This window comes from Antedon mediterranea, chromosome 6, assembly GCF_964355755.1.
Source record: "Antedon mediterranea chromosome 6, ecAntMedi1.1, whole genome shotgun sequence".
NCBI lineage: Eukaryota > Metazoa > Echinodermata > Crinoidea > Comatulida > Antedonidae > Antedon > Antedon mediterranea.
In genome coordinates, this window is record NC_092675.1 from 1,212,788 (window position 1) to 1,235,955 (window position 23,168).

General features: G+C 32.2%; 1 protein-coding gene across 1 annotated transcript; it reads left to right on the forward strand.

Annotated features, from left to right (window-relative positions):
• The first annotated feature begins 10 nt into the window (after positions 1-10).
• LOC140050905 (calcium uniporter protein, mitochondrial-like) lies at positions 11-22,448 on the forward strand. The gene is made up of 9 exons (XM_072095902.1): positions 11-97; positions 381-475; positions 2,348-2,411; positions 12,360-12,530; positions 16,520-16,624; positions 17,484-17,644; positions 18,215-18,418; positions 19,018-19,134; positions 19,587-22,448. The coding sequence occupies exons 2-9, from the start codon at positions 401-403 to the stop codon at positions 19,668-19,670; spliced, it is 981 nt and encodes a 326-aa protein (XP_071952003.1). The 5' UTR covers positions 11-97; positions 381-400; the 3' UTR covers positions 19,671-22,448.
• Positions 22,449-23,168: the final 720 nt, after the last annotated feature.

The window sequence follows — 23,168 nt, forward strand, 5'->3', positions numbered from 1 at the left end:
TGGAACAACCAACATTAACAACAACCATATCCGCCCACAAACAACTGCAACAACCAAAAGAAAATAATTCACGGTTATTATTTTTGTTGTAGGAAAGGTACGTATAATTTGTGGTTCTTATCACTGAAAACATACAATAATAAAATTACCAGTTGAAAACATCATTAGCCTAGGCTAGTTAAATTGGTTGCTTCTATTTCACTTGTTGAACATATTCAAGGGAGGAGAATCGACTGCTCACCCACCACACACACAGTACAGAGAGCAGCAGTCAAGGAAAAACCTATTGAAAGTAGCACGGTAAATGTGGCCTCGCCTCCAAAATTTTGTTCAAAAATAAGCTAGTTTTATCCTTATTTTATTTGCTACCCTACTTTCAGGTGGAGAGGTCCTTTTAGATATGACTGGAAGAATGATCGTGCGTGATATCTGCTTCAGATTTCAACCTTTGCATCAAATTATACTGAAGAAAAAGGTAAAAAAAAATGAGGACACCGATTGATTGATATCAGGACACTGATTGATTGATATCAGGGGCGGATCTAGCATTTTGAATTAGGGGGAGGGAAGGTGGAGGCGCATACTTTGCGACAGGAGCTAACAAACCTTGGAAGGGTAGAGTGCCAAGGGGTCTGACATTATAGCACATTGCAAGAACAATGTACAAACATTTCATACCGTCATTTTCAGATACACTCTACACTCAGTGTAGGGTCTTTCACACATGTTCCGGCATCATGGTTCCGGTACGGAGAAGCGAACACCAATGTTTCATTTGAGTGGTGTGAATGAGTGGTTGGGGTCAAAGTTGTGACAGGGAAGGGCGTGTGGTTAGCAGTGTGTCCATGCATGTCGATTTCTTTGAGTTGTTCCGAAATCAACTATTTTAAAATTGTTAATTAACGACTAAAGGACACAATTTAATAACAATACAATGCTTAGTTCCTTGTTATTAAATCCTTTATAACTTTTGTTACTTTTATATTTTGTATTTTTTTTACATTTTCTTATATATACAGTAGGCCTATTGTAATTTAATTTATTTTAATTACTCTGGACACACCTTCACTGAAGAAGTGTGCCACTGTTTCTCAATGTGTAATTTCCAAATAAATTATTATCAGCAGGAAATTGGTTGTTTGTTATCTCTAATTAACTAAATAATTAATGACTTTAGAGATAAACAAATTTTCCTTATTACTAATTAGCTATGAGTAGTGGTATATTATTTACCAATTATAGCAAATTAGGAAACTCATAGATAGAAAAGATCAATTCAATCCATGTGGAGGAATTATAAATAGTTTTTTGTAACTAAAAAAGATCGAATAATGAAGGCTAGCTCTACCAAACAAATTCATCATAGCATTTTTCTGAAGTGGAATTCTATTACTTATTATTATTACTTATCCAACTGGTACAATATAACCATTGACAGCGTTCAGTATTGGATTTGGTTTTAAGGTCATTTTCACAATTACATTTACTGGTACAATGGTGTATTCAACAATTTACATTATTATTACAATTTCTAATGAAATGTTAATGGTTATTTTGATTAAAGATCCATATAATGTATTTCTCTAGGCTTAATTATTTTTTAGTTATAAAGTCTAGATTCATAAAAGCATTATTTGGGCAAAACTACTTGATGATAAAGACAAAAAGGTTGAATTACAGCTATGCGCATATTGGGAAAAGATTGGCACATAGCCGCATGGAGCATCGTGGAAACGAACCATTGAGTTGCGATTTTATTTTCCTGAGCCGGACCGTAGCAGGGGTGAAATGAATGAAATCACTGTTGATATTGTTCAGGTTTTATGCAGAATTTTGAAATAATTTGTATTAATTAATAATCATCACTGACTGGCTGATTTAAAATGTTCAATTACGATTTTATTGTAGTATTTTTCTTTATACAGTCAACTCTCCCAATACCGGACTCTCTGAAAACCCGAAACTCTCCTACTACCAGACTTTTCTTGAAGTCACAAATTCATTTTTACCACTAAAAATGCATTCCTAATACGATACTTTTTGAAACAAAACACATTTGGCCAGCCCAAAGGTGTCTGGTATTGGGAGAGTCACATTTGGCCAGCCCAAAGGTGTCTGGTATTGGGAGAGTCACATTTGGCCAGCCCAAAGGTGTCTGGTATTGGGAGAGTCACATTTGGCCAGCCCAAAGGTGTCTGGTATTGGGAGAGTCACATTTGGCCAGCCCAAAGGTGTCTGGTATTGGGAGAGTTGACTGTAGATAACGAACACTATTCCTGGTATGCAACACAGAGACCATAGTTTTATTTACTGTAACTAGTTTTTATTTATTTATTTTTTTTTTCAGGATCTTGCTGTTACACCTTTCAGGATTTCCTCTGCTTTCTATTGTACAACATCAGTTAACCAAGGTTAGACTTTGTAATATTATTTTGTTATTATTTATGTATTGGATGGCCTCTTCAGTCAAAGGCTGGCCTCCCAGAGGGCCCAGTTATGAACAGTTGCTGTGTGTGCGTACTACCTGTAGACCGAGGTATCCTCTACTTGCTTGAAAGATGTACTGGATTCTTTAAATTGCACATGAGCTAGATGTGTACACTGGACCTATGGTTTATAGTCCTTATCCAAGAAGACCCGTTCCACCACGAGAACCATGTAGCTAGTGAGCCTCGAACCCTAGCCGATGTTATGGCTACGTAATTTCGGTTCCACTTGGCCACTCACTTGCTGTTGCAAGAAAAATTACAATTTTTATGTTTTCATGTGAATATTTACTAGTATATTCATGTGATATTTTAATTACTCAGATCAATATATGATCTGCACGATGCCCTTTACTTTTTCTAAGGCATAATTAATGCATTGCTTCTTAAACTATGTTCTACTTGTGACTACAACATGCTGACTTCTTGTAACTAAATGACATTTGTCATTAAATTGTTCTCTGGAATTGAGACAATAAATTGATGACCGTGCTGTTTCAACATTCAGAATGTAAACAGATTGCAGCTTAACTAGGTTGAATATTCTATGTCCTTGAAAATTTGAATAATACTGTTTACTTTACATACATTAATATTGTATACTGGTAGCATTACAGTATTTTATTTTAGCTATCAATTGACATCCATGTACATGTTCATGTTTATTGTGTATTTACTCACAAATGACAAAAATGTTATTTAACAAATTCTGTTTGAAAACATTACTGACTAAAAAGAACATTATAGTTCTAAAATGCAACAAGAAGTTTAAATTCACTAATTCCCCTAGAATTATTGTATAACTACCGGTACCCATAAAATCAGAGGGCCTTTGACCTTTTTTTTGTTTCTAGTGTAAAGGATCTTTCACACCTGTCCCGCCACGGTTCTGGTCCGGCGCCGGAAAATCCAATCGAACGTCAATGTTTCGTTTTCACGCGGCTACGTGCATATCGATTGGCGCATAGCCGCGTGAAAACGAAACATTGATGTTCGATTCGCCGGACCGGAACCATGTCGGAACAGGTGTGAAAGACCCTTTTACCTCTAAAATCAAGGAAGATCGAGTTTAATTCTATCAAAATACTGATGGAACCATTTTGGAATCATTTCATCGCCCCTGGAAAATGATAAAAATAAATAATTTCATTTTAATAATACCGTAATTCTAAAAATGAACTAACTTTTCATCATTATTCAGAAACTTTACAATATGGCAATATTTAAATATACTGTAAAATATAAGTTATACATGATCGATACTATGTATTTATTAATAATACTAAGATTCTGGTTGAAATGACTTGTATGTATTAGAATAGTGATGTTGAATGATTAGTCTTGCTTTAATATAGGAACATCAACATGTTTTCTTATAGACATACTGTATACTACATAAATATATCTACAGTAAGTAAAGCTCCAATTGCAATTTACGAATTCATTGAACAAATCAATCATTCATTAAAAAAAATGTACATTTATTTATTGCAATGCCTGTTATGATGGTGTAATGATGATAATAACGGACTAGATCTTTACCATACTGATTGCATACTTAGGCAGGATGCTTTACCCCATTGCCTCGTCATTCGGATGGGATGTAAAACCATTGGTAGACTATTCGAAAAGGGTAGGGGATCGTCTCCCGGTGTGCTGATCTGGTAGGCGCTGCACAGCTAGCTGCCGTGTGTCTGTGGAGGACCTAATCCGAATTTCTCCAGTTAAGATTGAGGACCGAGAATAAATACAAATTTACCATTTATTTTTATCTCCAACAAATTCTTGTAGGTTTCTTAGTATTAAAAATGCTCTAATGATATCAATAATCTATCTAATTAAAATGTGAGTAGTTCAATATCATTTTAATAATTAACTTGAATTGAGATAAAGTTCACAGTTTGAGGAAGTTATTATTGGCTTTAGGGATCTGCAACCTGGATGGATGAGGGATTTTAAACTAATTATAATCTCTCTATTTAATAACCAGCTAATGACAATTGAATTTTTAATGTAGTTGTCCAAACCATATTGTCTAGATTAAGGCATCTATTTAATTACCAGAGCCAAGAAGTAATTGTGCTCAGATAAAAAAATTCATGGACCTGTAACATGATTTGAACTAGTGTATTTCGTGCCTAGCTTACCTGAGGGCGCTCTGGTAATGGACTATTCCACTATCCGACGGGGGTGTGGTATTTTAATATACTAATGTTCTTTTTTTCGTAATGTATTCTCTTCGGAGAGTGAGACTAATGTTGGTTTATCCAGGTAAGCGGCAACACCACTGTTGGTTTGTGTAATTACCCTTGGATTGAAAGCATGTCAGCCACACTCTACTACTATTGATTTATAAAAATACCATTTACAGAAAAATAGCACAATTTATGTGATGTGACTGTCTGAAAAATCTGGAACTATTATAGGATTTGACCAATTACTCTAGGATTAGTACAAGCAATCTCTCCTCCCCCCCCCCCCAAAAAAAAAATCAAACATAGCAAACCCCATTTAACCAACATTAATGTTATTGAATTAATCAAAACAATTTAGTGTATGAGTTGCTGTGGACATGATCTCTATCTAGATACTGTATAATTCAGCTTGTAACTAGTATAAATTATATTTAGATACTGTATGTAACTACAGTAGTATAAATTATATTTTACAACAAAAGTCAAAGCAATAACAAGAAAATCCACAATAAGCACATACTTGACTTCTTAATGAATTCAGTAAGTGTCACAGTGTACAGTCGTTGAGAATCCCTGCATGGCATACTAAACTGCAATGACGTTGAGTTACAGAAATAAATAAATTGCAGCAATAATCTCAAGTGGACTCAATTACCATCACGCATATTACGGTACAGAAGCAAATATTTATCATAATTTTTGATGAATTTTGAACATATTTTAAAGACAATTTGTGAAGATGTTAGGGGGAAAACTTGAATCTGTAGTTTGGAGTTAAGGCGCCAGGGAGGACATAATCCAATTCCAATGTTGGACAAATAAGTGAATTGAATATGAATTCTGAGCATTTTTTAGCTGATAGTGATAATGATGATAATTTTGTTAGCATACACATTACAAAGATCGCTTTTGTTGTTTTTTTTATGATAACAGTTGAATGCTATAAGAGACACCTTTAGGATCCAACAGGGTGTCTCCTTGTTTTACTATGGTTTCCTCTGAACAAGGATGTGACGTCCTATAAAGAGGATCAATCAAATGTTTAATACTAAACAAGTATTGGAAGGGTTTATTATCAGCAGCCATTTTAGTACACATAATCTAGCTTGTTTTGTATTCAAGCTATCCTATTGTACTCCATGTTTGTATAGCATATTGTAATACTTGTTTTGATGATGATATTGATGATGGCATTGTTCTATTCTTCTACAGTAACTATTTGTTTGATCTACATACTAGTAATGTATTATTTATCAAAGCTAACTAAAATAATTTGATAACACTTAATACTGTATGTATATATATTTCCTTCTTTTTATGTTTCTTTAAATAAAAATAAATTCATATTTTACAGTGTTTGAAGGTGATGTTAACGTTCTTGGGTCCAGTTTAAGGTTTATAAATGAAATTCTTTCTCACAGTAAATCTATATCCCTTGAAGAAGCAATTTTACAGTACTGATTATATAGAATAGTACGTAGGCCTATCATTAGTACTGTACACTGGAGTATGCAAGTTATAACATAGAATTTGAACAAATATTGACTAATGTACTTCTCATGTGTACTTTTATAATACTACATCTACAATTTCGTATTCAATTCAATTTAACAATATATCTTATTATACACAGTATTGCATTTTTAAAGGACCCATCTATTATTATGTTGACCATGCTGTCTAGTTATTTGTCCAACATTTTTATTGTTAATGTTGTTGTATTCACTAATATTAGTATAGTACAGTAAATAGACATAATCAAATCTAGAGGCTGTCAAAATATTGAAAAGCATGACAACTGTTATAATGGTAACATAATCAGGACATTTACTTGACATTTAATTCAGTGGAGGTTTGTTTGTGGTAATTGAGGGTGCACTATTTCAGTATATGAACACCTTTCAAAACATTAGCCCATAGCCAATAGAATAACATTAGTATGTTTTTTAATTAGATTTTACAATACAATATATGTTCATTTTTGCTCAGCTGGGCTAATTCAATGAATTGGTGCATATTGTTTTAATAATTATTATTTGTTTAACAAACATAGTGTGTTTCCTATATATTATGTGGTTTTAAAAGATAAACTAGGTTTTATTGAATATTATTATTAGAAACTATAAATTATTCAAAGGAGACAATTTTTCCAACTTGTAGGTAGTTACTATTCACAGTAGATTACATTGTAGGTAGTTACTATTCATAGTAGATTACATTGTAGGTAGTTACTATTCACAGTAGATTACATTGTAGGTAGTTACTATTCACAGTAGATTACATTGTAGGTAGTTACTATTCATAGTAGATTACATTGTAGGTAGTTACTATTCACAGTAGATATACATTGTAGGTAGTTACTATTCACAGTAGATTACATTGTAGGTAGTTACTATATTCACAGTAGATTACATTGTAGGTACAGTAGTTACTATTCACAGTAGATTACATTGTAGGTAGTTACTATTCACAGTAGATTACATTGTAGGTAGTTACTATATTCACAGTAGATTACATTTTAGGTAGTTACTATATTCACAGTAGATTACATTGTAGGTAGTTACTATTCACAGTAGATTACATTGTAGGTAGTTACTATTCACAGTAGATTACATTGTAGGTACCGTAGTTACTATTCACAGTAGATTACATTGTAGGTAGTTACTATTCACAGTAGATTACATTGTAGGTAGTTACTATTCACAGTAGATTACATTTTTCTTGTTGAATTATGTGCAGCCAGTTCAGGTTTGAAATCAAACACCAAATATTGTAATATACCAAGTTTCAATTTGATTTACAGACATGACTGACAAAAAACAAACTGCATAATGTGTTTCTTTTGAAAGAAGTTTCATATTAATATACATACTTCTTTTAGCATTACTCCTATACTGTAGATATGAAAATACTGAACTACTTAACTGCTCTACATACATTAATATTGTTCACTAGCTTAAAAATTTAATTTTTTGTCGATTTCTTAAATTGTAGCAATAATTATTGGCTGTAGAGATACAATATCTTATAAATATCTTAATATATAAATGTTCATTATTAATTAAGGTACTTTATTATTAGTGAGGATATTGAGTCATATTTATATTTGAATAATATGGTAGTGATCGGCCCTAATTGGTTTGTATGTTCACTTTATATTAGTAATAATTCTTTGTTTAATAGTATAAAGTATGAAGGCTTGCGGTCACCAAAAGGAGTTAAACATACTCTGTAACATTGACAATATTTTATCTAAATAATAGTTTCGTCCAGGCCCATATCAACATTTTTAATTCCAATCTTTATCTGTTTCATCGTAATTTAAGTGTTTCTGAGTTGTAATTATCTTTGTATCTGTTAAACCAAGCTGTAAGTGGCAGATTTGTTTTTGCTGTTGATTCTGGATTAAAAATAAAATAGAAAAAAAAAATCTCAACACTGGTTGTTTTTAGGGCAAATAATAATAGTCAATTTTACTCTAGTAGCTAGATCAACTTTCGTATGCACTTTGAGGTCCAGAGAATTTGACTTCAGAAATTAGTTTAGGGTGGTCAAACAATCATTTTTGGCTTGGTTACACATTTTGAAAATGTGGCGAAAGGTCAAAAGGTCAGGGTGAAAGGTCATAAGACCAAACACCAATATGTCCTTAAATCTGAACAACCACTGGTCACAGCGAAGTAATTTTGGTCTCAAATTGATCAGAAGGTATACATTTATATTCAGTCTAATGGGACATTTTAGTTTAAAATGACCGGAAATGCCATTTCTGACCTTTGACCCACAACCCATGGCATGTATTTATCTCCGTAACTACTGGTCGTAGACACTTGAATTTGGTTTTAAATTGTTCGAAATATATATTTTGTTATATGAAAAACATTTTGAAAAATGTTACAAAACGTCAAAGGGTCAGGGTCAAGGGTTATATAAACAAATAAATAAAGGTACTTGTATCTCGGCAACCACTGGTCGCAGCAAGTCAATTTTGGTCTCAAAATGTTCAGAAGGCATGCATTTATATTCCGTCTAATGGGGCATTTTAGTAAAAAATGATCAGAAATGCCATTTCTGACCTTTGACCCACATACCAGGGCATCTTCATATCTCTGTAAGTACTGGTCGTAGAAACTTAAATTTGGTATCAAATTGTTCGAAATATACATATTTACATTCATTGTAATAGAAAATGTGGTTAAAAGATGAACAGAAAATACTATTACTAATGTTTCAAACAAAAAACATATCTCTACACAACTTATCCTTAGACAGTAATGTTATGCAATATGATACTTTAAATTGTTTCAATTTCAAGTAGGCCTACTAGTTATTGCTGTCCACGAGAACATTTTGATATAAACGTCAGGCTCAACAGTTCTTTTCAGAATGCTAGAAGTAACTTGCCATGTGTATCCGATTAAACGCCCCGGGCATTTATTGTTCAAAAGGGTTTTTAGGGGGAGGGGAGGCATCTTTATTTGGGGTATAATATGGTAACATGTATAATCAAATAAATACCACCTAGATGTAAAAAAATACAGCACAATTAATATAAAAAAATGATAACATTATGTCAAAATGCTTGGTAAATTGTAGATTATGGTAATTAATGAAATGTGTTGTGATACAATTATTTTGTAAATGCATGTGGCGGAGCGTTTATTCCACATGATGTTCTATTGGAGGGAATGGAGGCTTTTATTCAAAGCGGGTGTTAATTCGAATAAATACTCGAGCTCAACAGTTAAGAATGCTAGAAGTAACTTACTATAGTTACCCGAATAAAAGGTCCGGGCATTTAGTTATTCAGAGAAGGCGTTTATTTTGTTTGGGTGTAATAATGGTAACATGTATAATCAAATAAATACACCCCAGATAAAAAAAAAAAAATTAATATAATCTGAATAATAACTGGATTAAACCTCATTCTATCCTGTTGCAAGTACAATCATGTAATATAAAAGGTATCACAGACAACTATAATAGACCAATTCATTGTCATTATTCCGTAACACTGTTGCATAATATTTTTGAATGTTACCGACAAAACTTATACATAATATGTATAAATTTTGTCGGTGTATATTATACACGTCTGTTCCCAGTGTAGATAATAAAACAATATATGTTTCTGGAGATTTATTATCAATACCACTAGAAACTTTGACATGTTTTAGGTACTGAATTCATTGACAATAAAAGCATCAGAAGTTATCATGATAAAATCATACTACAACACTGTACTACAGTACACAAGGGTGTTTTCAGGAAAGCTGGACATATTGTACAATAGTAATGAAGCTATGTATTGGCATTTAAAAATATGCAAAAGATTGTTGTCAAATTGTAGTCACAAACAAACAGATGATAGAATGAAGATCCATTATGAGTGCAATTGTGTCAGGATAATGATGTGTCATTGTTTTATATCATTATACTGGCACCTGGAAGAGAAGATCCATTTAATGTTATCTATGACAGTGTCACTTTTATTCTAAAAGACAGAAACATTTCGTTAAAAAGCATAAAGAAGAAAACGAATCATGTAAAGTACCTTTTATCAGTTGAGAAACGAATTATAATTATTAAAATTAGAGTATTTATTCGAATTAACACCCGCTTTGAATAAAAGCCTCTCTCAAATAAACGCCACCATTCCCTCTAATAGAACACCGTGGAATACGCCCGCCACATGCATTTACACAATAATTGTATCACAACACATTAACTACCATAATCTACAATTTACCAAGCATTTTTTTCACTTTTTGATATTAATTGTGCTGTATTTTTTTTTACATCTAGGTGGTATTTATTTGATTATACATATTACCATATTATACCACAAATAAAGATGCCTCCCCTGCCCCTAAAAACCCCTTTGAACAATAAATGCCCGGGGAGTTTAATCGGATACACATGGCAAGTTACTTCTAGCATTCTGAAAAGAACTGTTGAGCTTGACGTTTCTATCAAAATGTTCTTGGGGTCAGCAATAACTAGTACTTGAAATTGAAACAATTTAAAGTATCAGTTATTGCATAACATTACTGTCTAAGGATAAGTTATGTAGAGATATGTTTTTTGTTTGAAACATTAGTAATGGTATTTCTGTTCATCTTTTAACCACATTTTCTATTACAATGAATGTAAATATGTATATTTCGAACAATTTGATACCAAATTTAAGTTTCTACGACCAGTACTTACAGAGATATGAAGATGCCATGATATGTGGGTCAAAGGTCAGAAATGGCATTTCTGATAATTTTTGACTAAAATGTCCCATTAGACGGAATATGAAAGCATGCCTTCTGAACATTTTGAGACTAAAATTGACTTGCTGCGACGAGTGGTTGCCGAGATACAAGTATCTATTTTTATTTGTTCATATAACCTTTGACCTTGACCCTTTGACCTTTTGTAACATTTAAAAAAATGTGCTACAAATAATAAATATTTATTTCAAACAATTTAAGACCAAATTTAAGTGTCTACGATCAGTAGTTACGGAGATACATACATGCCCTGAGGTGTGGGTCAAAGGTCAGAAATGGCATTTCCGGTCATTTTTGACTAAAATGTCCCATTAGACTGAATATAAATGTATACCTTCTGATCAATTTGAGACCAAAATTACTTCGCTGTGACCAGTGGTTGTTGAGATTTAAGGACATATTGGTGTTTGGTCTTATGACCTTTCACCCTGACCTTTTGACCTTTCGCCACATTTTCAAAATGTGTAACCAAGCCAAAAATGATTGTTTGACCACCCTAAACCAATTTCTGAAGTCAAATTCTCTGGACCTCAAAGTGCATACGAAAGTTGATCTAGCTACTAGAGTATTTTCCATGCACAGAGACAGAAAAGCGGAGAGGAGCATGCATAATATGACTCTCCATGTGGATTCACCAAAGCTGTACTTAATTTATATTAATAATACATTTATATAGCACTACCTTGTGAAGATCAGAGCGATGTGGACTTACTTTATTGTACACTGTAACCCTTACACATGAAATTCTACTTTCATTATTATATTATTAATCCTACTAGGTTTCTAAAAATAGTCATCTTTCAGTTAGTAGATAATGATTATAGTAATGCTCAGGGCTAAAAGCAAATTAATAAGCATGTGATCCAGATCTTCATCTTCAACTTTAGTAATTCAGCCTAGAGGTAGGGTACTGCAAGCATTGCTTGATGAAATTTACACTAATTGTGTTTTTCAAGGCTGGCCAAACTTTCTAATGCCTATTCTCACATTTGACTGAGAATTAATTGTGTACAGTCAGCAGTGTTTTACATTGAATGTCATGCAGGTGATTAACTTGTCTATTTCGTGCCTAGCTTACCTGGATAAACCGACAATAGCCCTTTCTCCTCGAAGAGCGAGATTTTAACTCGAAAAGTAGAAAGTTAAAATTCCTACTTTTTCTTTCTTTGTAATGGATTCTAGACATGTTCCACTTTTAGCCTCTGTATCCAGGATAAAAACTTTTTTCTGTTTACAGTTGAGTTTGTTGTTTTATTGATCATAATTATTTTATATCATGTCTGTGATAACTATTAGTTGTTTATTAATATTATCTGAATTAATGTTTTAGTGTTTTCATTAATTTTTATATAATGTTCAGATTTCTGGTAGCGTTTGTTAATTTGTTTTTTCTTCCTCAGGTGTAACTTGTCACTATCGTAATGGTTTACCTGTTTTGCTGGTTCCTCTGCCTTCTCGACAAGAGCTATGCCAGTTCACATTGAAACCTATTACAGAGAACGTGGGCGATTTCATTAACCACTTAAAGCGTGAAGATGGTGGTGTGGAGACTGTTGCTGTCTATAGTAATGGTAAGTTAATTGATAGAAATTAAGAGGGCTTTTACAGCACTAGCCACTATTCATCAATAATTGAAAAAAGATGTAGGAATTAAAGGGCAAATCCAATGTCCTAATGCAATGGTCAAAGGCTGATCCTAGTTTAGCACTCTTAATGGGCCCTCCAACACTGGGTAGTCACATTGAACTCTCATACTCTGGGACCCCTTAAGCTTGGTATTCACATTGGACTCTCATACTCTGGGGCTCTCCAACACTGGGTAGTCACATTGGACTCTCATACTCTGGGGCCCTCCAACACTGGGTAGTCACATTGGACTCTCATACTCTGGGGCTCTCCAACACTGGGTAGTCACATTGGACTCTTATACTCTGGGGCCCTCCAACACTGGGTAGTCATATTGGACTCTCATACTCTGGGGCCCTCCAACACTAAGTAGTCACTTTGTACTCTGGGGCTTCTTAAGCTGGGGGTTTAGTCAGTCAGCGCTGATTGACGTTACGCCACTGGGCATACCATTTTCCTAATATAGAAACTATGATGGAATTTCTGCAGCACTCTCTCTATTAGATACAGTAGAAACTAGTGACGATACAAGGTAATAAAAGTTGTTCTTAATGAATTAGTGACTGAAACAAGATAGCCTTGCTTATGATTCCTAAACCTGCAACTTGTACACACAGTCTAGAAATCTAATTGAATTTTAGTTTCTCTGATATCATTACTATCAGACAAACTAAATTATGATTATAGATTATACGAGAAACATAATGCTAAAATAACATAACCTACAGTGATGATAAATGATGTTAATTGATGTAATATCGCAAGTGTATGGAATTTGATTCTGGTAATAGTAATGAACTCTGCATGTAACGATCAGTTGTTCAAATTTTATGTTTGCTGTCAGTCAGAGCAACATAACAACATTATGTACAGAGTACCATTGTGCATGTTTACACTGTTTAGGAGTACTTTGAGGTTTCTAAATATGAAAAGTACAGTATTAGAACTTAGTGAATTTATAACTTATTTAAGCTTGGTTCCCACTAGAACGTAACGCAAGGACGTAAACGCAATCACAAGCGTTTTAACCAATGACAAGCGAAGTTATAGACAGTAAAGCTTGGTTCCCACTAGAACGTAACGCAAGGACGTAAACGCAACGCAAGCGTTTTAACCAATGACAAGCGAAGTTATAGACAGTAAAGCTTGGTTCCCACTAGAACGTAACGCAAGGACGTAAACGCAATCACAAGCGTTTTAACCAATGACAAGCGAAGTTATAGACAGTAAAGCTTGGTTCCCACTAGAACGTAACGCAAGGACGTAAACGCAATCACAAGCGAATAAGCCATAGCTTGTGATTGGTCAATTCACTTGCGTTGCGTTACGTCCTTGCGTTGCGTCGCTAGTGGGAACCACGCTTTAAACTGTGGCATTATTTTGTATCAGTAAGTTTGCTCAGTTGTACAATTTTGTTAAATGCTGATGTTAACTGTCGGTATAATGTTTGCAACATTATGTAGCAAGGTCCCCTGGCAATATAATCGGTCGTACGATATTAAATATTGTTCCCTTTCTATTTATACATACAGTACTGCAGTGCAGTTTAATATAACTCCTCAAATCTAACCTTTTTAATTTCACTTTTATTTTATTCTTTTGCTCTTTTCTGTTGATATATAAAATATAAATTTTTAAAAATATATTAAATTTTATTATTAATATTGAAATATAATACTGTAGGTTCTGTCATATCATGATATTATGCACATTTTAAAATCTTTACTTTAACAAAAGAATCTTTATTGCTTAAATTTTAAAATTGCTAGAGACAGGAATGTCTTTATGAGCTAGTTTTCCTGAAATACCACCATTCAGAGCTACATTTCTTGACAATCACAATATATCATGATAATACAAAATACCCATACTGTGACATGAACACTGTTTATTAAAATCTATACTCTGTGTGAAATATCTCAATATAACCCAATAATAATTTGCCAAGTTAATCAGACATGATATACTTTACTTTGTGATTGATTTAGAATAAATGGTGTCTGTACTGTGGTTTGTAATATCATGCTAATGATATGTGCTACAGTACTGTATGTTGTATATAAGTTGATTTGTATTTTACACTTGACAGATTGCAGGTTATAGTGCTGTTCATTGCATTTGTCACTGTGGTTGGTGGCTATTTGCAATGTTTACAGCGTTCGCGACCCTGGCTCGCGTAGATTTTTATTTAAAGTACTATAGAAAGCTAATTGTGTTGACTAATGTCAAAATTAGATGTTGGTGAAAGGAATCATGAAGAGAATGTGTGTGTATGTTTGTCCACTATACAAAATATTAAATATCAAACAACAGTATCCATACACATGGGGTATCAATATGAACAGAATTGTACTACTGTATATGAAGATTTGACTCATTTTATACCTATATAAGATAGTGTAGTAGTAGTCAGTGGTTAACATTCACTGGTTTCCAAAAGCATCAAATCCTAGCATTGCATACATACTTGTAGGCCTACTGTAAATATATTAAATAAAGCACAATTTTAGTAGACATTCGAGTCAAGAAAATGTCCGAAGTCATTTCTAAGTAGCTTTACAAGTTACACAATGGACTGGTGGTTTGGAGTGTGGTTGTGATGCTTGGCTACCAATCCAACAGTCCTGGGTTCTAATCTAATGACAAATTACAACTCTTTATCCCAAAAACCTGAAATAAGACTTTGTTTATGTAGAGCATCTTGTGTATACGTTTGTCTTGTAAACAGGATTGCCACCTTTAAGAAGGATTATGAATGAATTCGCTTATGGATCTTACAATTTGCCTAAATATATAAAAACGAAAATAAAATCAAAAACACATTGTAGTCATCATTACATCATCACCATACCAACTACAGAATCATGTTTTTTTTCCTTGATTGACCAAGAAATTAAGCAAAGTACCAGCTACAAAATGCCTCTGCATCATCACTATGTTAAAGACAACAGAAAATGAATGGAAGAAGATATCATTAGTCATTATAATTAATAAAATGATTGATTTTTAAACTACTTTAATGCATCCAATTAAACTTCATAACATTCATTGGAAATGCTTGTTAATCATAATGAGAAGTTTATTACGAAGATGCTTGTTCATATCAATAAAAATAAACTCTTAATACCATTAAAAAACATCTTCAGGTCGTCATTTTTTTATTCTAAAAATAATTCTTTTTATGGTTGGACAAAACTAAATATGCAATATAAATAAAGCAATAATTTCTTCAGATGTAACAACGTTACAGGGCTTTCATACATTCTAATTATGATATTAGGCCCTTTTTAGAGCCTCTAAACATCAACTTAAAGATTACGTCTGTATGCGCACACATATGCAAGGTCCCATGCTAATCAGATCATCTTGCTTATAGAATATTAAATTAAACCAATGGGAGGCCTTCATAATGCACTGTACAGTACTTCAACTGGATTTCAGCCGAACATCTTTTATCAAGTGTATTTTAATGTCATTTATGTTTACTGTTTATTAGTGTTTTGTACATTCCAAAAGATGAAATATTTCGCCATTTAAGATAATTGTTTATGCTAGCCAGAAAGATAGGAATTTGTTGGCCCAATGTTTTATCAAGATAGGCAACATTAGTTTTGTAATAGCACTAAATATATAACACCCAAACTTTTTCCTCTACCCATAGCCATAAGAAGACATGAATATTTGAACAACTGACGATCTTGTTCTCAATTCTTTCACCCAGGGTGGTGATTGTCAAAGTGTCTCCTAATACAACTAATAATATCAGAGACATTATGAAAGCAAATTAAGATTTTTTGTCTATTTTAAAAATGAAATATTTTTAAATCATCATACTGCAGTACTGTTTGTTATCTCATAAATATACGTCTTATTATGTGAGAATACACTGTATCATATTTTACCATAATTTTTCAGTAATTATCATCTTTTTCAGATGGCATTAAGATTGCAAAATCAACAAGTATAGACGTATTGATGAAAGACAATTTTCAGCTTAAGATCAATGAAAATTCTTTTGAAGTCAGTCCACCAGAAACAGGTATGTGGCATGTCACTGTATGCATAAGTTCTGTCTACATTATCAAACTTTATGTGACAAAAAAATGATGTCATATCACTACCATATTTGGGCACATCACATTTTTTTGTCACATAAAGTTTGATAGAACTTATGAATGCTTTATTATGCTCATGTTTATAAAGAGAGTCGGAGAGAGATAAAGAATTTCGCTCTTAAATAGCAAATATTTGATATTTAAACTCTATGACATTGTCTTATTTTAACAGTTTGAAATCAAGCCATTACAGTGATGATGTATCCATTTACATTGCAATGAGACCTACTTAGAAGCTACATTATGCAGTTGAATGAATAGAGAGTTTGAATAAATATTAATGGATTTTGAACCACAGAGAATAGCAAATAGTTCATGCTTCTCTAGCAGCCATACCGATGTCCTTGCATTAGACCCCATGCCCATTAACAATAATTATTACCAGGGTAGCCTGTATTTTAGTGGCGCTGTGGCTTGGTGGTTGACATTCTTGCTTACTAATCCAAGGGTCTTTGGTTCAAATCCTGTTACGGTTCCAGAATTATTCTGATGTGATACATGACACTACCTAAGCATCATATGAGACTTAGACATCGTTATTAACAACTTTAAAACCTTTGGAACTAGAGATCGGATTGAAATAATTTATTTTTATTCGGATGTGTAATATTTATTTTCAAAGTAAGTTGTAATCTAATAAATGATTTTTCAGACTTCCGACCGTTTCCTCCTGAGAGCGTATTATATGAGGTTTAGAACAAATGGGGTTGGACATTGTTATCTTTATTAGTTCATTTGAATAAATATCAATTAATGTTGTCTTTGTTTGTTTTTTCATTGTAGTTGCTGCAGTTAGTGAGGATAGTACTAATCTGTCTGATGTAAAGTCTATGGTATATCAGTTGTATTCATCACTACATGTGGAAGAATATCAACTAAACCAAGAAAAGAAACTTGTCCAACATCTTGAAGATCTTAAACTTGAACTTCAACCTCTTGAGAAGGTATATTTCATTTTCATTTCATTTAATTCATTTCGTCTTTTTATAAATAATAAAAAAACAGGTCACAAGGTACAGGGCACTTTAGGGGGTAGACGGGTTTGTCAAAAAGTGAAACAAAGCACTATTGAGTGACTCTCCGACCCCCTAAAGTGTAAAAATTAAATAAACTTAAATACAGAGAAATTGAAATAGTCCTCAAAATTGATGATGTCATCAAAAAAATATCGACAATCATTTTTTTATATGAACTATCTATAACAAAAACAATTATTAATATCCAAGTATGCAATGAATGATAATTAAGATAAAAATCAAGCGCAAGTCTTTATTTAAATCATTGTTTGAATATTAAAAATCTATTTCAAAACTACAAATTGATGGTCTAAATATTTTTGGCAATTTTTCTTGAGAATTAAACATTTCAATTGTTCAATTATATAACCTTTTGAGTTTTAATTGTCTGCACTGCATTTACTGTACCTTGTTCACTGTCTCTAAAGATTTAGTTTTTAGTGTGACGGAGCGATGTCGAACTCATAAACACGTTCTAAATTTTATTTTATTTTTCAGATTAAATTGGAGCTTGATATCCGTGCATCAAAACGAACAAACCTTGTGATCTGGGGCGGACTGGGGTACATGGCACTACAGTTTGGTCTGTTAGCGCGGCTAACTTGGTGGGAATACTCTTGGGATATTGTTGAACCAATCACATATTTTGTTACTTATGGCTCGGCTATGGCTTTGTATAGTTACTATGTACTTACAAAAGAAGTAAGTCTGATAGTACATTTTGATTGGTTACAATTTTATTGCAATATCAATATACTGTGGGTACCTTCTCCTTATAGGAAACCATTAAGACCCAAAATTAAGTGAACCCTGAGTTTTATACCCATGCCTAAACCAACCAATTTTTGGACCATCTCCTTGAATAATTTATTCTATTGAATAATATTTTTATATTAACTTTACATTATTATCGAAGAAAAAAGTAGGAGATTCTTAAATTTTAAGACAATGTCTGTTCAAATTTCAGCTAACCAAAAATGGTTAAAACATGGCAATCAAGTATGTTAACCATTTAATTAATTGGCAACTTCATTTATCAATATTTCAAAATTGTTTAATTCAACAAAGAGATATTATATTCAAATGATTATTCCATATTCTAGACTGACAAAAACTTGCTTGTTTGTAAACTGTAAAATATTAATATTTGATGCTTCATATCTCACTTATTTTTTTGTAAAAAGATTAATTCTAGGTTGGGTTATGCATTTGATGAAATAAGTGTTTGGTATCTATGGATGGGCAAGCATGTTAACAAACATTCTGCATTGCAAATAATGATAATTGATTTGATGTTTCAGGATTACACAAACCCTGGTGCTGCTGATCGTCAGTATTTAAAGTTCTTTCATCGATTTGCTAAAAGGAAACAGTTAGACATAGCAACATACAACAGCCTCAAGGATAAAGTAGCACAAGTGAGAATTACATTACATTAGAACCCCTGCTTTTGGACCCCCTATTAAGGGACAATTTTAAAGTGTTATGAGCGAGGCTGCTTATATGTTATAGCATTTCAGTTAACCCAGGGGACACGTTGTTATGTCCTGAAGGTGTACTCATCTACTGTGGGTTTTACTGTATTACTCTGTTTTAGGAGTTAAGCCGGTTTTCTGTTGTATGAAATGTCATAAAAATTAGAATCTACCTGTCACGTCACTCAGAAAGTTTATAATCGGAGGAATAGAATAGGAATAAAATATGATTTCCAGACCTTCTTATTGTGATTTTTCATGTTGGAAACAATATATTTCCACTGTGTACAATATATAAAATATTAAAAGGTTTGTACACCAATAAAATCTTTTGTGGTGGGGGGAAGTTCAAAACACCACATTTTTTAGCCTAATTGATGTGATTTTTTTAACAGGTGGAACAAGATCTTAGACGATTACGTGATCCCCTTGCTCTTCACCTTCCAATAGCTCCTCCTCTCCCACAAGTTGAAGAATAAAACTACTGGTAAATAACACAACAAACAAGATAGGCGTAAGAAAGATGGTAGAACAAAATGGTGATCAGAACATATATAAATAGACTCAGGAAAACAACATGATATTGTACATAAAAATGCAGTTATGCTTGTTTATGTTTAAGAGAAACAGCCTGTAAAGATTTATTGCCAAACTTTGATTACAAATCTATTAATCCAATGCCTAGCTTACCTGGATAAACTGACATTATCCAGGTAAAAAGACTACAAAACAAAATAAAAGCTTGTTTGTGTTTTAGGATTTTATTTTAATTTTGTTGGTTTTTTTTTACTTGTTACTTTTTCTACTTGTTTCTTTTTCTAGTATAATAATATATAATTTATATAATATAATTAATTTTAGGCAATCCAAGAATTTTTTTTTTTATCATACATTTAGAACATTTTACAGTAATTTGTTTTCTCATATGACCCTCCATTCTGGAGTTATGATTTGTTATGATTTTTTAATTAACATGGTGTCTGAAAAAAGGTGTTATTTTTGGGGGTTTTTTTTACGTATAGCTAGTCATGACGTTTGTCATCTCTGCAAGATGGCATCCATAAAATTTTTTGTTCAATTTAGGTTATTGTAGATTATTAACTGAATGATGAAATGTGTATAATATAACAAAAAATAATATAGATATAGAACAATTGAGAAGAAACAGTAAAATCTTTATATTATTTTGCTTAAAAGTACTTTAGTGTATAACTGCAAATATTGGTGTTATAATGTGAACCAAAAAATACAAAATAAAATAAAATAATAAAAACATTTAAGGGGAAGTATTTTTATGGTGGTGGTTGACAAAAACAAGCAAGTAGCAATACATTAAAGTACTCTTTGATAACATTTTTTGAAGCATATTAAATTGAGTTAATCCTGAGACTATACTAAAACAAATCAAATTTAGCATCGAGAAGTTGTGATTGGTCCAATACATTAATATAAAAAAATTAATATTTGTATTCAATAACGATAGATTCCAGAGGTAGAAAAACAGTATTTTATGTTCATTCCATAGTTTGATTGAAAGAATGTTTCTTAGTAATAATTTATGCAAAGCAAATAAATGGTGAGATGCAAGTGCAGAATATTGTGCACAAAAGAATATATTAAATAAGCAAAATGTACATAAATATCACCAGAAAAAGAAAACGTATTCAAATTCTATTTCATGAATTAAATATCATATCATATATTTATAAAAAGACTGCTAGAATATTGTATTACACATAGCAGGGAGTTGTTAACAACTCCCTGCACATAGCATAGTCTTGTATGTCTAATTCTGTTTCTAAATCACAATAGACTATTATACTACTTGATCTTTCCCACAACGATGCCGAATTTTCATGATAATTACTTGTATATGTATTATAATGTTTATTAATGTATTCTTTGAAATTATTAATAACTCAGTTTTGAATCAATATTATATAGGTACTATAGGTTATTCAAATTGTAATGTAAATTTGCTACAGTAAACTAGAAGACTATATCCTTGAATTAAATTACTATTAAACTTACTAAAATATTTCAAATTTTTATATACAAATTAGAATTTATAAAAAATACTCGCGCTCCTCCTTTCAATCTTGCTTAGTAGTTTTACGGGATTATCGTCGCGTTCTATTGGTCCTGATGCGTGGATAGAATTAAATTTGACCAATCACGACGCATATATCATCTAAACTGTCGATTGTTATTGGTCAACTGCTTATTTCGTTGCTTTGGTTACGCAAGGACTAAGCGCAACGCAAGTGAGTTGAATGACAAAGACAAAAATTATATTAGTGAGCATGCGCGCTATGAAATAATATCAGTGAAGGTATAATAATGGTCGTTTTTTGTTTTAAAATTTATAGCGGCGTTTTCTTGAGACATTGTGCATATTTTTCAATTTAAACTGACTTGTATTTACTCACTATAAAGTGATGTTATTAGTCCTTACAACTAATTATATTTCTACGTTCTGTGTGTAAAGAAAAAAAACTATTAATTAAACTATTAATTTGCAAAACTTGACTTAAGATATTAATTACGTGCCTTTGTATTTAGGAATGGAATACTAAATTGTATCAGTTATTTTATTGTAAATTCTGCACTTCAATTTTTACATTTTGGTTTAGATTTAATATTGCACTGTAAATTTGTAGAAAGTTAAAATTCGAAATATTTTCGAAATCTACATATAATATTCTATTTGTAATTATTAATCCGTGTTCTCTGCGTCAAGTGTTGATGACAAACTGGTGCTTTATCAAGCTTGGTTCACACCAGGCACACGCAACGCAATGACGTAAGCGCCACACAAGTAATTTGACCAATCACAACCGATGAATTATTCGAACAGTCGCTTGTCATTGGTCCTTGCGTTGCGTCCTAGTGGAAACCAAGCTTTAGATCGTTTTTAGGAACTTTGCTGGCATTTTGAACTGCTTTAAAATGCCGGCTTAGAAATGCTCAGAACAAATCATCTAAAATCTACAACCTTATTATGAAAGTACAATACTATCTATATTATATTATCCGTACCATGTTATTGAAAACGGTTTTGTAATAATAATAATCTTTTATGCGACGAAAGTGGTCTAATGGTAAGGTGAATGTATATGAATCAGAATGTTCAAGTTCGATCCTCGGTTTGTTATGGAAGATTTGATATCTGTTTACGAATTCATAGTATGCTATAAAATAATACTGATTTTACTTAAATACTCTATTATACTGTATGTTGAAATAAACATTATAAACTTGTTAAACATTTATAAAATGTGTTCTTGTATAAATTGTGTACAGTACTTTAATTGAATCAAAATAACGTATAAGTTTGCCATTGTCATTTTACTCAATACATATTTATCACCAAACACAACTTAATAAAGTTAAAGAAAGCACTGATGAAAAAAGGTCTATTTGGTGGTGACTATAATAATAATAATAATAATAATAATAATAATAATATTTATTCGGTCATCAATGTAAAAATAACCAGGAATGAGAATAGGCTAAAGCCCAAACAGATTCTGCACTCACTCTATTAGAATGGTCTCGAGACTATATGTCTGATTTTTATTGTACTGTTCTAATGATTTGAACATGTTTCAGATTGCACTGCTTATGTTCCGATTGTCTACAAATACTTTGCCTTCTCTATTTTCAAAAACTGCTGAATGTCACACAGACATAACACTTAAGTTCGACAAATAATTTCATTCCTCCTGAGAATTCGTTATTTTAAGCCCGTCAACAAGTGTTTTGTAAGAAATTTATTTATTTATGATTCCATGAAAGTAAGTACAAAGCGTAGTACTACTAGGAAACCTATGCTGTAAGGTGACAAGAAGAGAGTTCTAATAACATGAAAATAAGAATTGTATTGATTAGCGGTACGTATTTATTCTTTTGTAGACTATTCGTGGGTTCACAATAAGCCATGACACGTGACTATACCTTTGTTACTATGAAAGAAA